Here is a 16,018-nt window from a genome sequence, read left to right as displayed (position 1 = left end):
ATTACATTATAAATTTAACTTACATTTCTTGAAAAGAGAAAAAGAAATTGTTGAGATTTCTCATTGTGCACTGAACCTCTGTAGTTAAAAAATAATTTATTATACATTTTTTAAATTTCCATAATAATCCCAATTTGGAATTCATTTTGGTACACTGAAGTAAATACATGCTTAGTTTCTCATACATGGCTGCCAAGATAGAATCCAAACTATAGTTTACAATAACTGCTCACAGCTGTAAGCCTGCCTGGGTTGGTGACAAGCAGGCTCTTATTATAACATTGATTTCAGATGTCAATGCTGCATAACAGAAACCGTAACGCAGGTTATCCCGCCAATCACAGCTGGAAAAGTTAAACATCATCCCCTCGTGAATGGTCCTTCATAGCCCTCACTGATGGGCTCAAGTAAATATTTGGAAATTTGCCTGAGGTTTTAACTGCACATGGCCTGTTGATTTCAATAGGAGGCAAGGAAGTCAACTGTGTTCCATGCTTTAAAAATTCTCCACTGAGTATTTTTGTAAAATACTCCACCGAGTATTCTACTAATAATTACTTTAAATGTAAGTTGATTAATCTTCCTTTCCATCAATAGCTCATTCATTACATAATCACTCAACACTATTTTTATAAAGTGATGGAGTCTATACCTACTTCTAACTTCCATTCACTGAATAAAGGCACACAGAATAACTTAAGTCCATTTTCACAGAAAAACTTCTTTCAAATATTAAATACAGCTATCTTCTCACTCTCCAATTCCAAATTATCTCCTTTCCAAGTTAATAGCATAGCTATTACAAGTTAATAGCATTTTGATTTCCTCAACTGTTACTTGTGTTATATGGCTTCACAATTATCTATCTTGGTTGATAGCCTCTATGTATGCTCCAGTTTCCTAAATGTGGCTTGAGGGAGAGAGAGAGAGAGAGATTCAGCCTCTTTACATGATACATAGAAAACCTTAACGTATATTTACCTTACCTTCAGGGCATCCAGCAAAAGATCTAGATGATATTGTTTCCAAATCTCTACATGGTTCAGAAACTGCAGGATCATCTTTGTATGTGACCTCAACCATGGACCCCAATAAAAGAATTGCTCAAGGAAAAGTTATATTGAGCTCTTCATCTTTCTGACATGGAATAAACTGAGAAGACCAGCCAATATAATCTGTCATAATTTTATTTTAATCTTTCTGTGTTTCAATAAACGTAATTCTGTATGTGCTTGTATTCTGAAATTACATGCTCTTAATCAGTGTGGCCAATTTCTAAATACAGTACAATAACTAAGATCTTCCCATTTTATTAATGATACTAAGTTTTTGTTCCTGAAACTCAAAAAACTTTCAGATGTTTGCTTCTCTAGTCAGTCACAGCCTTTATTTGCTTAGCTAAGTCATACTATGAACATATATCATATGAATAATTTGAACAAGTTGTAAGCTGCTTTGGAATTTTCAGGTAGGAGGACACAATTTAACCTCTTCTGATTTCTTAAGTATTGCTTTTAAGAAGATTAAATTACCATGCAATAAAGGTGATGGTAGCAAGATGGAAGAATAGGAAGCCCTGGACTCTCCTTCCCCACAAACATACAGATTTAATACCAACACATGAATTGATTTTTTGTTTGTGAGACACCCAGAAACTACTTGAATAGCTCCTGAACCCTTGGCAAGTGCAAATCCAGCCACATTGAAACAAGCAGGAAAAGGGGAGATACATTCTTGCTATCCCTAGCACAGTGCCATATAATGAAGAGGGAACCTCCAGCTCCCTGCTTCTCAGTGAAGAGTGAAGAAGTAGGACTGCACATCTAGCATCCCAACTTTTCTGACTTCTACCCAAAGGAGTGCCTTCTACTTGCCTGTCTGGGATAGCTGACAGGTCCAGCATAGACTAGTCCCTGGGGTCTACAGAGAATAAACAAAGGTTTGAACATGCATGCAGACACTTTCCATGGCTCCTCTCCCTAGCTCAGTGTAGAGTAAGCAGGAGGAAACAAATAAACAAATAAAAACACACTTCTAGGTAGTATGGCCTACCATACAACTAGTTGCCACAGCCCCTCCCCTCAACTGAGGGATAAAACAAACAAACAAACAGTAAAACACACCCAGGTTCCTGCGTCTATCTATGCAGGGAAAGAGTTGAACAAGCATCCAATGATACAACTTTTGGGGGCTTCCCAAGAAAATGGCTTCCAAAGAAAATGAGTCTTGCTTGTCTCAGAGCACTGAAATGACCCAGCATTCTCTAGATGCCTAGGGGGTGCTAAGAACAAAGAAAGCATTCAGAATAGTCAAAAGTTTGAGAGGCTTCCAAAATCTATGACTGGGATGATTGGTGAAGGTCTCCTCCTACATGGAGCTAGTCCACAAAGATTAAAAGAGGTGGCTGTTTTGTCTAATATGAAGATATCAACATAGAGAACCGAGGTAAATTTAAAAACAGGGGAATATGTTTCAAACAAAGAAAAAAAAATAAATTTACAAATATCAACCCTAATGAAATGGAGATATATGATGTGCCTGACAGAGAATTCAAAGTAACTGTCACTCAGATCAGGATAATAATGTATCCACAAAGTGAGAAATTAAACAAAGTGATATAAAAAATATCAAACAGAAATGACAGAACTGAAAAATACAATAAGTGAACTGAAAAATTCACTAGGGGGGTGTTCAGTAGAATATTAGATCAAGCAGAAAAAAGGATCAATAAACTCAGACAGGTCATTAAGAATCATTTGGTCAGAGGAACAAAAAGAAAAACAAATGAAAAATAGTGAAAAAAGTTTAAGGGATTTATGGGACACCATTACATAAATGGATTTATGCATTATGGAAGTCCCAGAAGGAAAGGACAAAAATAATCACAAAGCTATTGAAAGAAATAATGGCTGAAAACTTCCCAAAACTGGGAAAGAAAATGTTCATCAAATTCAGGAAGCCCAAAAACTCCAAATAAAATGAACCCCTAAAAGTCTACACAGAGAGACATTATAATCAATTGTCAAAGACAAATATGGAATTTCAAAGTAGCAAGAGAAAAGTGACTTGCTCACATACAAAGGAATCTCTGTAATACTATTAGTGGATTTTTAGCAGAAGCAGGCCAGAAGGGAGTCAGATGACATATTTAAAGTGATGAAAGAAAGAAAAAACTGTGAAACAAGAATACTTGTTTCTTGTATTCTTTAAGAAGAGATAAAGACATTGCTAGACAAACCAAAGCTAAAGGAGGTCATCACCATTATGCCTACCTTATAAAAAATGCTAAACATATTTCTTTAACATGAAATTACAGGACACTAAACAGCAAACAATAGCATAAAAAAGTATAACATTTGTTGGTAAATGTAAATATATAGACAAATACAGAATACTTTATTACCATAACAGTGGTGGGTAAATCACTTTCAATTATAGTATAAAAGTCAAAAAGGCAAAAACACTAAGCATAACTATAACTAAAAAATATATTTATGGAAACATAATATAAATATATGCAAATTTTGACAATATAAAGTATACATGTGGTGAAAATAAAAGTGTAGAGTTTTTATAGGTGATTGATGTTAATTTAGTTCTTAGCTTAAAATAGACTGTTATAAAATATTTTATCTAAATTCTGTAATAACCACAAAAATGCATATGGAAGTTACACAAAAGTAAAACAAAAAAATCAAAGCTTATCAATACAAAGAAACAACAAAATACAAAAGAAATTAGCAAGAGAGGAAAAGAGGAACAAATGAACAATAAGACAAACAGAAAACAACGAACAAAATGGTAACAGTAAATCCTTTCCTACTAATAATTACTTTAAATGTAAGTTAATTAAATTCCCAGTCAAAAGACATAGAGTGGCTAAATGAATTTAAATAAAAAAAGATCCAACTATTTATTGTCTACAAGAGATTCACTTTAGATTATAGGACACACATAGGCTGAAAATAAAGAGATGGAAAAAGATATTCCATGCAAATCGTAACCAGAAAAGATTAGGGATGGCTGTCCTTATCAGACAAAATAAACTAAATTCCAAAACTGTCACAAGAGAAACGGAAGGACATGTAATGATAAAAAGGTCAGTCCCTCAGGAAGATATAGCAATTATAAATATAAAGCATCTATATATATGTAAAGCAAACAGACAAACTGAAGAAAGAAACAGATGGCAATATAATAATAATACAAAACCTTAATATCCCACTTTCAATTACAGATAGAACCACAATTTCAATTACAATTTCAATTATAGACAGAATATCAACAAAGAAACAGTAGACCTGAGCAACTATCAAATGGACCTAACAGACATATACAGAATGTTCAATCCAACAACAGCAGAATACACATACTTCTTAAGTTGCACATGGAAGATTTTTCAGTATAGAAAGTATGAAGGGTCACAAAACAAGTCTTAACAAATTTAAGAAGACTGAAATTATACCAGGTAACTTTTCCAACCACAATAAAATAAAACTAGAAATCAATAGCAGAAAGAAAACGGAAAAACTCACAAATGTGTGGAAATTAAACAACACAATTTTGAACAATCAATGGGTCCAAAAAGATATCAAAATGGATATTAAAAAGTATCTCAGTGCAAATGAAAACAAAAACAAGTAGCAGCAAAAGCTGTACTAAGTGGAAAGTTTTAGTGATACACGCAAAAATTAAAAGGAAAGATCTCAAATAAACAACCTAACTCTACATCTCAAGGAACTAAGAAAAGAACAAATGAAACCCCAAATTGGCAAAAGAAAGGAAAGATAAAGATTAGAGTGGAAATAAGTGAAATAAAGATTAGAAAAACAATAGGAAAAATCAAGGTAACTACAAGTTTTTTTTTTAAGCAGATAAACAAAATTAACAAACTTTTACCTAAACTAAATAAGATAGAAGACTCACATAAAAAAAATCAGAAATGAAAGGTGATACATTACAACTGATGCCATAGAAATAAAAAGGTTAAGAGACTAATATGAACAGTATATACTGGCAAACTGAATAATATAGAAGAGACAGATAAATTACTAGATACATATAACCTACAAAGACTGAATCATGAAGAAATGGAAGGTTTGAACACATCTTTAAGTAGTAAGGAGATTTAATAGGCAACCAAACACCTCCCAACGACAACAAAACCAAGACCAGATGGCTTCATTGGCAAATTCTACCAAACATTTAAAAAAGAATTAATGCCAATTCTTCTCAAGCTCTTCCAAAAAGATTGCAGGGGAGAGAACACTTCAAAACTCATTGTCTAAGTCCCTGATATCAAAGTCAGACAAAGACACCACAAGAAAAGAAAACTACAGACCAGTATCATGATTAACATAGATGCAAAAAACCGCTACAAAATACCAGCAAACTGAATTTGACAGCAGATCAAAAGGATCACACGTCATGACCAAGTAGGGTTCATTCCTGGGATGCAAGAATGGTTTAACATACGAAAATCAATTAATGTGATACACCACATTAATAGAATGAAAGATAAGAATCGCATAATCCTTTCAATAGAGGTAGAAAATGCATTTGATAAAATTCATTACCCTTTCATGATAAAATGCTCAGCAAACTAGAAATAGAGGGAAATTACCCCGACATATCAAAGGCCATATATGAAAAGTTTACAATTAACATCATAACCAGTGGTGAAAAAGTGAAAGCTTTCCACTGACATCAGAAACAAGACAAGGATGCCCACCCTCACCACTTCTTTTCAAATGAAAAAATTAGGCAAGAAAGCGAAATAAAATTCATCCAAATTGGAAAGGAAGAAGTAAAATTGTACCTGTTGGCAGATACTTTGAGGTGCTACATGGAAAACCCTAAAGGCTCTACAAAAAAACTGCCAGAACTACTAAACAAATAAGAATAGTTGCAGGATACAAAATCAACATAAAGTAATTAGTTGTCTTTCATCATACTACCTGACTTCAAACTATACTACAAGGCTACTGTAACCAAAACAGCATTGTACCAGTACCAAAAGAGATATATAGACCAATGGAACAGAACAGAGGCCTCAGAAATAATGCCACACATCTACAACCATCTGATCTTTGACAAATCTGACAAAAACAAGCAATGAGGAAAGGATTCCCTATTTAATAAATAGCGTTGGGAAAACTGGCTAGCTATATGCAGAAAACTGAAACTGGACCCCTTCTTTATACCTTATACAAAAATTAACTCAAGATAGATTAAAGTCTTAAACATAAGACCTGAAACTGTAAAAAACCCTAGAAGAAAATCTAGGCAATACCATTCAGGACATAGGCATAGGAAAAGACTGCATGACTAAAACACCAAAAGCAATGCAACAAAAGCCAAAATTGACGAAGGAGGTCTAATTAAACTAAAGAGCTTCTGCACAGCAAAAGAAACTATCATCAGAGTAAATAGACAACCTACAGAATGGGAGAAAAATTTTGCAATCTATCTATCTGACAAAGGGCTAATATCCAGAATCTACAAAGAACTCAAACAAATTTACAAGAAAAAACCAAACAACCCCATCAAAAAGTGGGCAAAGGCTATGAACAGACACTTCTCAAAAGAAGACATTTATGCAGCCAACAAACATATGAAAAAAAGCTCATCATCACTGGTCATTAGAGAAATGCAAATCAAAACCACAATGAGATACCATCTCATGCCAGTTAGAATGGCGATCAATAAAAACTCAGGAAACAACAGATGCTGGAGAGGATGTGGAGAAATAGGAACGCTTTTACACTGTTGGTGGGAGTGTAAATTCGTTCAACCATTCTGGAAGACAGTGTGGCAATTCCTCAAGGATCTAGAACCAGAAATACCATTTGATGCAGCTATCCCATTACTGGGTGTATACCCAAAGGATTATAACTCATCCTACTATAAAGAGACGTGCACACGTATGTTTATTGCAGTGCTGTTCACAACAGCAAAGACTTGGAGCCAACCCAAATGCCCATCAATGATAGACTGGATAAAGAAAATGTGGCACATATACACCATGGAATACTATGAAGCCATAAAAAAGGATGAGTTAATGTCCTTTGCAGGGACATGGATGAAGCTGGAAACCAACATTCTCAGCCAACTAACACAGGAACAGAAAACTAAACACCTCATGTTCTCACTCATAAGTGGGAGCTGAACAATGGAAACATGGACACGGAGTGGAACATCACACACCAGGGCCTGTTGGGGGGTGGGGGGCTAGGGGAGGGACAGCATTAGGAGAAATACCTAATGTAGATGATGTGTTGATGGGTGCAGCAAACCACCATGGCACATGTATACCTATGTAACAAACCTGCACGTTCTGCACATGCATCCCGGAACTTAAAGTATAATAAAAAAATTATTAGTTGCCTTTCTATACACTAGTAACAAACTGAGAAAGAAGTTAGGAGAGCAATACCAATTACAATAGCATCCAAGATACTAAAATACCTAAGAATAAACCTAACTGTGGAAGTGAAAGGATTTATACACTGAAAACTATACAATATTGATTAAATAAATTAAAGAAGGCACAAACAAATGGAATGGCATCCTGGGTGCACAGACTGAAAGACTTACTATTGTTAAAATGCCCATACTACCTAAAGTGATCTACAGATTCAATGCAATCCCTATCAAAATCTTAATGGAATTTTTAACAGAAAGTTTTTTTTTAAATTCTAAAATTCACATGGAAGCACAACAGACCCCAAATAGCCAAAACACCTTTGAAAAAGAAGGATAAAGCTAGAGGCATTACACTTCTTATTTCAAAATTTGTTACAAACCTCAGTAATTAAAACAGCATTGTCCTGGCATAAAGACAGTTATATAGACCTCTGAAACAGAATATAAAGCCCAGAAGTAAATCCACAAATATTTAGTCAACTGATCTTCAAAAAGGGCGCCAAGAATACAGAACTGGGAACAGGCAGTCTCCTCAATAAATGGTGCTGGGAAAACTGGATATTTACATGCCAAAAAATTAAACTGGACCTTTATCTTATACCATACACAAAAATCAACTCAAAACGGATTAAAGACCTGAATTGTAAGTTCTGAAACTGTAAAACTCCTAGAAGAAAAGTTGAGGGGGGGAAAGCTTCATTTTCTAAATGAAGATGTTTTAAAATAAACATTGGTGTTAGCAATGATTTCTTGGACTTGACACCAACAAGACAGGCAACAAAAGCAAAACTAGACAAGAGGAACTACATCAAAGTAAAAAGCTTCTGCTCAGCAAAAGAAACAATCAAGAGTAAAATGCAAGCTATAGAAAGGGAGAAAAGATCTGCAAACCACATGTTTGATGAGGAGTTAATTGCCAAAATACACAAAGGAACACCTAGAGCTCGATAGAAAAAATAACTAATAATCTGACTTAAAAATCGGCAATGGACTAGAATAGACATTTCTCCAAAGACCTACAAACAACCTCAGAGAAGCAAAGAATACATAGAATGATGGTTGCCAAGGGCTAGAGAGAGTTGGAAAATGAGAGTTGCTAATTAACGGGCATAAAATTTCAGTTACATAAGATGAATAAGTTCTAGAGATCTGCTGTGCCTACAGATAACAATACTGCATTGTGCAGTTCAAAATCTGTCAAAGGGTATATCTCATGTCAAATGTTCTTACCGCAATAAAGTACAAAATATAAATAAAATAAAATAATTTTGAAAATAAATTGCCATGCAATAAACAGTATTCTGAAGTGATTACTATTGTGAGATTGTCTGCTCCACAAACATTCAAATCCCAAGGCAAAAACTGAGTGACTAATCAAAATTATCTGAAGATGTCTCAAAACATGTTCCCTGGTACACACGGTCTTACAGAATTTTTAACAATTTAAATTTTTAATTTCTCAGAGAATTTTTAAAACCCAATTCACACCTGTTAATTAGGTTGCATTTGCCCAACTACTCAGTAAAGCACTTTGCTGCCTAATATGGTAACATCATCGAAAATCTACTGTTTGGATTTGCTCTATGTGGCATTTTGTCAATAGGTCTAACACATTTAGTCTGATCCATTTAGGTTCATTTACCATATACCAACCCTGATAGTTTAAAAGCCATCTTTACCTCCAGAGTCAATTCCAAATCTACAATATTCAATCCTTCACTTGTCCATTTACCTCTGTAATAGATTCAAGGGTCAAATAAGATCAATGTTTCAGACACAATATTTTTAGGTCCAGATGCAAATGTATTTGAAATGCTTATATCTTAACATTTAACTTCAACCTGAAAATTTCAGTGAGAGAAAAACTAACCAGATTCACTATAAATGCATGCAAAATAGACAGTAAACAGGGAAAGATCAGGTTTTGCTCTCGTATTTACAATGAACTTTCTCCCTTCCTTGTGACCGCTGGTTATTCTAATGGAAATCCTTGTCAAATGCTACATAATAAAAAGTGTGGATTATAAAGAAGATTGGAATTTTTGGCAGCTCTGGTTTATGATTTTATATCTATAGGTTTAAAAAGACTTCTGTAGAATAATAAAAGCTGAAGCAGTTCACTAAAGGCGAAATGTGATTTCTGTAATGACATTTCTTTTCAAACTGATAGGAACAATATAAAAATCCCACGCCTAAATAAATGAAAAGTTACCAACTATCTTTGATGTCAGTTTGAGGACTTTTAATAATTCTTCTCTTGCCCATGTTTCAATAACTACATGACCCCACTCAATTCTTCCCTTTATAGACACAGAGTAAAATACCTTTATGTCAGGAAATTGCCCCAGGTATGTATCCAGTGTTAGCAAGGACCCATCCACAAGTTTTTGATGGAAGTCTTCCCACAGCACATCACATTTCTAAAAGAAAACAAGAAATAAAGAGACCACTGCTGAATTATTTTAATTGGATACCTTTCACCAAACTTCTAAAAAAAATCTGAAACTATAAAATTAGACAAGTAATACTTTCCCAGATATAAGATGCTAGGGAAAAAATGAGAATCATTTAATAATGCAATAAAATTGTAAGGCAATTTGGCCACTAGTTCTGGTTAACAAAACAGGCTAGCTAAGAGCTCAGCTCATTAAAATTGTACTTCTGATTCTAAATTACTAAAGAATGCAGAAACTTCAAAAGACCCCCATAACCCTATAGATGGACTTTGGGGCTAGAGACTGAGAATAATTCCACTAAGACAATTTGCTTTTGAAGCACTCCATGAAATTAGAAAACAATCCACACTGAAACAAACAACAAATCATTTCTGAAGCCTCCCCAGGGAAAACAGAAAAGTTACAGTCATATTGGGAAAGGTCTTACCATTTATGGAGTATCAATTATGTTAAACATACAATGAATATTAGGTATTATTATTATTACAACGAGTATTCCTACTGTCACTAGGTTAAGGCATTCTCACAAATTGTTTTATGAGAAAAGACTTTGTTATTTCCACAATACAGAAGAGGACACTGAAGCCCAGAGATGTCACATAACTTGGCCAAGGTTATGCAGTTGATAAATGACAGACAGGTTTCAGCTCAGATTTGTCTCCTTGAACTCAAAGCCATGATACGAAAGTCAGGATATGACTATCACACCAGGCTGCCTCACCAGAGGACTTTTTATCCCAGCTGTGTGACTGTGGGGAAGTAGACCTCCCTGAATTTCAATTTCCCCAGTTAAATGAGTTGGCAATGTAAAGTGCTTCACAGAATTTCAGGCAAATAGCAGGTACTCAAGAATGTCATCTTCACATTTCTCTCACTAGCACATTCCGGGTCTCTTGACAGAGTCTGCTATTTGTCACCCAATCTCTACCCTTTCTTCCTTCCTACTAACTGAACCTCCCATTTTAGCTCGGCACTTGGCCATCTAGGATAAAGACTCTACTTCCCAGACTCCTTTGCAACCAGGTGCAGTCATGTGGCTGTGTTCTAGACAATGGGATGTACTTTCAGGAAGTGTCCTGAAAGGAGGGAAGGAGTGGGCTGTCTTCCAGACTTCATCCTCCTTGCTAACTGGCATGAAGAAATGACAGCTGATGGCCAGTGCTCAGAGAGTCACCTTGCCCCTGAAGGCAGGCTAAAAATGGCAAACTTGGGACCCTCATACTTGTGGGGCCAATATGCAATGCCTGGACTGCCAACCCTTAAATTCCTCTATGTGACACATAAGTTTTCATCTTGTTAAAACACACACACACACTTTTAAAATTTGCTTTTGTTTCTTTCTCACACTTTGAAAAGTAGTCCTAATTTTTACAAATCTCAATTCAAGAATTTTATGCAAACCAAAACATTTAAATCCACTGTTTAGAAAGGCTCAACTGCTGACGTGAGTAGACCCTCTGAACATGCAGTATTCAGTTTCTTCATCATCACAAGAGCCTATGTTTGCATCTGCAACTGAGGATTCCAAAAATCCTGGCAGCTGCAAGAACCAAAGTAGGATAACAGCCATTTCCTTAAAAAAAGAAATGCCAATAGTGACCTTTGCCAAACATAGAAGGTAACATGGTGTTCTGAAAAGTTATTAACACAAGTTTCTATTATTCCCTTAAAAATTATTTTTTGTGATGAATTTTTAGTTATACCACTAATTAGAAATGTACAAAGTATTTAGCAACATGATGTTGAAATACTGTGTTTTAATCGAAGAAATGTGAGAAGATGCAATTACTTAATAATTGCATCTGAAAGTAACATGTGCAGTCTGGTTTGGCCAAATCTACATCCTGAAAGTTTTTGAAAGATTTGAAAGAGCCAACAAGTGCTTTCCTCATAAATAAATCTCTGTTAGTATCTCAGTTATAAGAAGATTATGAAGCTCAATGTCAGGGTGTCAGAACTGTCGTGGAGCAGCAGCCTAGGACTCCACTGTTAATGCAGGTTTTCCAAGGCTGCACAGACATTCAGTGCATCACCTGTCAGACCTTCCCCTGAGCTCTGGCTGCCACATTGAATTTAGGTCGTCTGTGCCTAAATGAGTTGCAATAACTCACCTGGAGGAGAGGACATGACAAATAACTGCTCTTTGTTTTAAGAAAGAACTTGGATGTGAGACAATTTGTGACTGGCAGTTGTCTCACATCAGTAATCATAATATGTACCAAACACTGAGTAGGTAGAGGACATCCACACAAAAGCAATAAGTGTCTTATTAGTAGGTACATTTATTTTTTTTTATTTTGTAGATGAGGAACCTAAAGCCTAAGAAGATTAAAGAACTGGTCCAACATCACACAGTGCTACTGAGTCTCTGGTCCATTCTGCTTTCCAGAGAGCAAAACCCACTTGCTCACTTCCTGTCAGCCAGAGAGCCCCCAGCCAGAAGCCTGATTTCAAGTGTTAAGACATGTCTAGGGCCAAAGCCTCCCTGAAGTCAAATTCCTTTTCACGGTCTGACTTTGTGCTTGTCTTCGTGAAGTGAAGATCTGTGAAGGGACTAGCTGGTGTTAAAGTGGAATGGGCGCTCTTCTGAACTCCTGTCCCTGCATTTGGGGAGGCATAGTCAATAGGGGGATTGAGATGAAGGGGTGAAGTTGGGACAACACAAATCACACCGTGATCCATGTCTGCTAGAAATGGGCTGTTAAGGCTTGTAGTGAGGACAGAAAAATGATATTGTTATTTTGCAAAAAGGAATCTTAAAACACTGCTCTCTACCGAAGTGGTTTTATTATCATCTTCACTTTTCTTTTATTTTCTTCAAGATGGAGTCTTGCTCTGTTGCCCAGGCTGGAGCACAGTGGTGCGATCTTGGCTTACTGCAACCTCCGCCTCCTGGGTTCAAGCAATTCTCCTGCCTCAGCTTCCTGAGTAGCTGGGATTACAGGCGTGTGCCACCATGCCTGGCTAATTTTTTTGTATTTTTAGTAGAGACGAGGTTTCACTATTTTGGCCAGGCTGATCATGAACTCCTGACCTCAGGCAATTCGCCAGCCTCATCCTCCCAAAGTGTTGGAATTACAGGCGTGAGCCACCACGCCCGGCCCATCTTCACTTTTCACTCTAAGTTTGGAAGCATCAGGCAGCAGAACTGCACGGTGCCTTCTGAGCACACTGTCTTGCCTCATGATTAAGACTGTGAGGTGGAAAGAACAAGTCAGGGGACAGGTGGACTGAGCAAGGCTCATGGGAGCCTCATGGAAGCCACCTCAGCTCTTACCTCGCCAACCATTTTCACATCTTCCCGCCCATACCAATCCGGCTCATAGACTTCATGCAGCGACTCCGTGAGCTTCATGGAGGCCTCTTGCATGCCTAGTGTTGGAGAGAAACAACTCCTGTTACACAGAAAAGAATGAGGATTCTCTTCTCCCTTCCTCCACTTTCTTAAGTGAGAGAAAAATATTGTACTTGCTAAACATTTAAGGAAAAATTATAAAGGCACAACTGCTGCTTGTATCTGCTGTCATATCTTTCTTTGAGGGTCTCTAAGACTTATCACATTGCACATTTCTATTATTCACTTGATAATGATAGATATGGGGTCTTGGGAAAAATCAACAAGTATCCTACTCTGAAAACTACAATAATCATAATGTGTCCTATTACGTGTGCTACCACTTGCCAAATGGTATCGGATGCTAAGAACACTGGTCCATAAAACTGCAGAGTTCTCAAACTAAAATTAGTCCTAAATGAATTTAAATACAAGGCATAAAGAATTTTTAGAAGGGACTAGAGGTAAAAATCAATAGGATTATAGGGCATAACAGTCAAAAGTGGTTAAGTGGCCTAAAATGGTAAACATGGTTAAAGTGGTTAAATGGTTAAGTTTTAAGTGGCCTAAAATTTTTACAAAGAACAAAGAAAAAACGTTTGTCATTTTCCAGTATAGTAAGTCCTTACTTAATGTCATCTATAGGTTCTTGCAAAGTGTGACTTTAATTGATACGATGAATAATGAAACCAATTTTACCCAAGGCTAATTCATATAAATAAGAGTTAAGTTCCCAGGACATATTTTTCATCACAGACACATCACAAAACTTCTAACTAAAGGTCAAAACACTTCTAATATTGAACATTGAAATAAATGAGAGCAGTATATACATTTAAGAAAGATTAATAAAAACAAGTCAGATAATTATTTACTTACTTACTCCAGTTTAGAGTCATGGGTGACCAGATCCTCTCCTAGAGGCTCAGAGCACAAGATGGGAACCAGCCCTGGACAAGATGCATCATTGCATCATTGCAGGGTGCACTCACAAACCCACACTCACTGACATGCCAGTAAACTTCACCTGTATATCTTTGGGACGTGGGAGGAAGTCAAAGTACCGAGAGAAAACCCAGTGTACAAATTCCACACGGACAGTGGCCCTGGCTGAGATTTTTTTTTTCTCATCATTATTGTAACAAAATGATGTTGAATGAAACAATGCTATTTGAAGATCTGCTGTATTATTTAAAACTATGAATGCAGTTTTAAATCAAAACTCTTAGAAATTTTAGGGTTCCTAAGCCTTTGGGTCTGAATTTTCATTAGGGATACATTTGATATGCTGCAAAACTATGGTTTGCAACACTGAAGAACAGCATTAAAGATACATGCTTCTGAGCACAACATGGTGACATAAAGTATCACCCAGTCATTTTTAGTCTCTCCCAAGGACCCCCTGCACAAAGGTTAATGTATGTACTGAAAAGCCACGAAGACAGCTCATGGCTGAGAGCAAAACAAGGGACCAGGAAGAGCTGGGGACTTGGAGATGCACCTCTGGCAGAAGACTCTCCCTGACAGCCGGAAGGTGGGACCTGGCCACATTGATGTCTTGGCCTTTGTCACTAGGGGGGATAAAAGGGGGCTGGAAAGAGGGAGAGGAGAGGAAAATCAGAGCAGTGTCATGAGAAATAAAAAACACATCCTGTAAGCTTAAGGTCAGTGAATCCTAAGATGAAAATCATTTGTTAAACTGAAAACTCAACATTCTTGCTGGATTGGAGGTAGCTAATTCTGGGTTCAACTGTGAGAGAAAAGGACAAACTAAAAGATGTCTGAAATGACAGAAGTATATCCTTGAGGAGTATGTATAAAAGTCCACATGTAACTTGGTGTTTCATAGCACTTGTGCTCTCTTTAGACACAGCCGACATCTCCCTTCCCTCAGAGCATCGCTGGGCACATTCCACGAAGCCCTTGACAATGAGGTGTCCTGCCTACATGAGCTGAAGTGACTTGACCACCATCAGACGAAGCTCTGGCACAGTCTGGGGTAGGAAAAAAATAGTATGACTCAAGACTCTGGGGACTCTGATGAAACAGAGTCGTGCAGGTGAAGGGACAGCAAATAGGAGACAAAACCTGAATCCGACCCCTGGCACTCTGAATCCAAACAAGGGTGGATACGTTGTCTCATGATATGGTCAACACTGAGGTGGAAGCTACATTATCCCAAGTGTCCAAATTCACCCTTACCCAAGTACAAGCAAATCTCTATCAAGAAATATACCCCTCAAATTCATACCAAGCGTTAGTCACTAGTGGACCCCCTTCTATAATCCAGATGCCAAAAAACTTCTGGCATTTTCTTTAAATCTTTGTCTTAAGTCTGATGGAAATTATACATAGCTGTGTAGATAGGTTTTTAACAATGTCTTCAGAGAAGAAAAAGAAATTTGGCACTGTAGGCCAAATAATCTTTGTGATGAAAAATAAAGTCATGAATATAACCTTAAAATAAAATTATATAAGACTTTAATCATCAAGACTAAAAGCATGATGTTGCAGTAAATATGTCTATTAGCAGCCAAAAGAACTACTAATTACAGAGTGGATAAGTGGTGATGTATCATTTGGACAGAAGCCATTCTGACATTGAAATTGTTTTGAGAACATCTACTCCGTAGGATGCACTTTGATGGATACACAGGTGAAAGGCTTCAAGCCTAGCTCCAGACTGGCAGAGCTTTTAGGGATTTAGGGATTACTCTTCTGACAGAGTGTGATGGGGGAAAAAAGCTAAAATACAAGTTCCCTTCAGAGTAATTTGGCAACATCAAAGCAGAAAAGGTGCTAA

The 16,018-nt window shown here is 36.7% G+C and overlaps 1 protein-coding gene across 2 annotated transcripts in view; it reads right to left on the bottom strand.

The window, feature by feature from the left end:
• AMPH (amphiphysin) overlaps positions 1-16,018 on the bottom strand; it is a 250,218-nt gene that overhangs the window by 92,966 nt on the left and 141,234 nt on the right. For both annotated transcript variants that reach the window (XM_054496470.2, XM_054496471.2), the window contains exons 4-5: positions 13,159-13,253; positions 9,750-9,845 (exon numbers count right to left, since the gene is read on the bottom strand). In XM_054496470.2, coding sequence (XP_054352445.1) covers positions 9,750-9,845; positions 13,159-13,253 — 191 coding nt within the window. The remainder of the gene's footprint in view (positions 1-9,749; positions 9,846-13,158; positions 13,254-16,018) is intronic.

The sequence above is a fragment of the Pongo pygmaeus genome, chromosome 6 (genome assembly GCF_028885625.2).
Source record: "Pongo pygmaeus isolate AG05252 chromosome 6, NHGRI_mPonPyg2-v2.0_pri, whole genome shotgun sequence".
Taxonomy (NCBI): Eukaryota; Metazoa; Chordata; class Mammalia; order Primates; family Hominidae; genus Pongo; species Pongo pygmaeus.
This window is presented reverse-complemented; position numbering and strand designations above follow the sequence as displayed.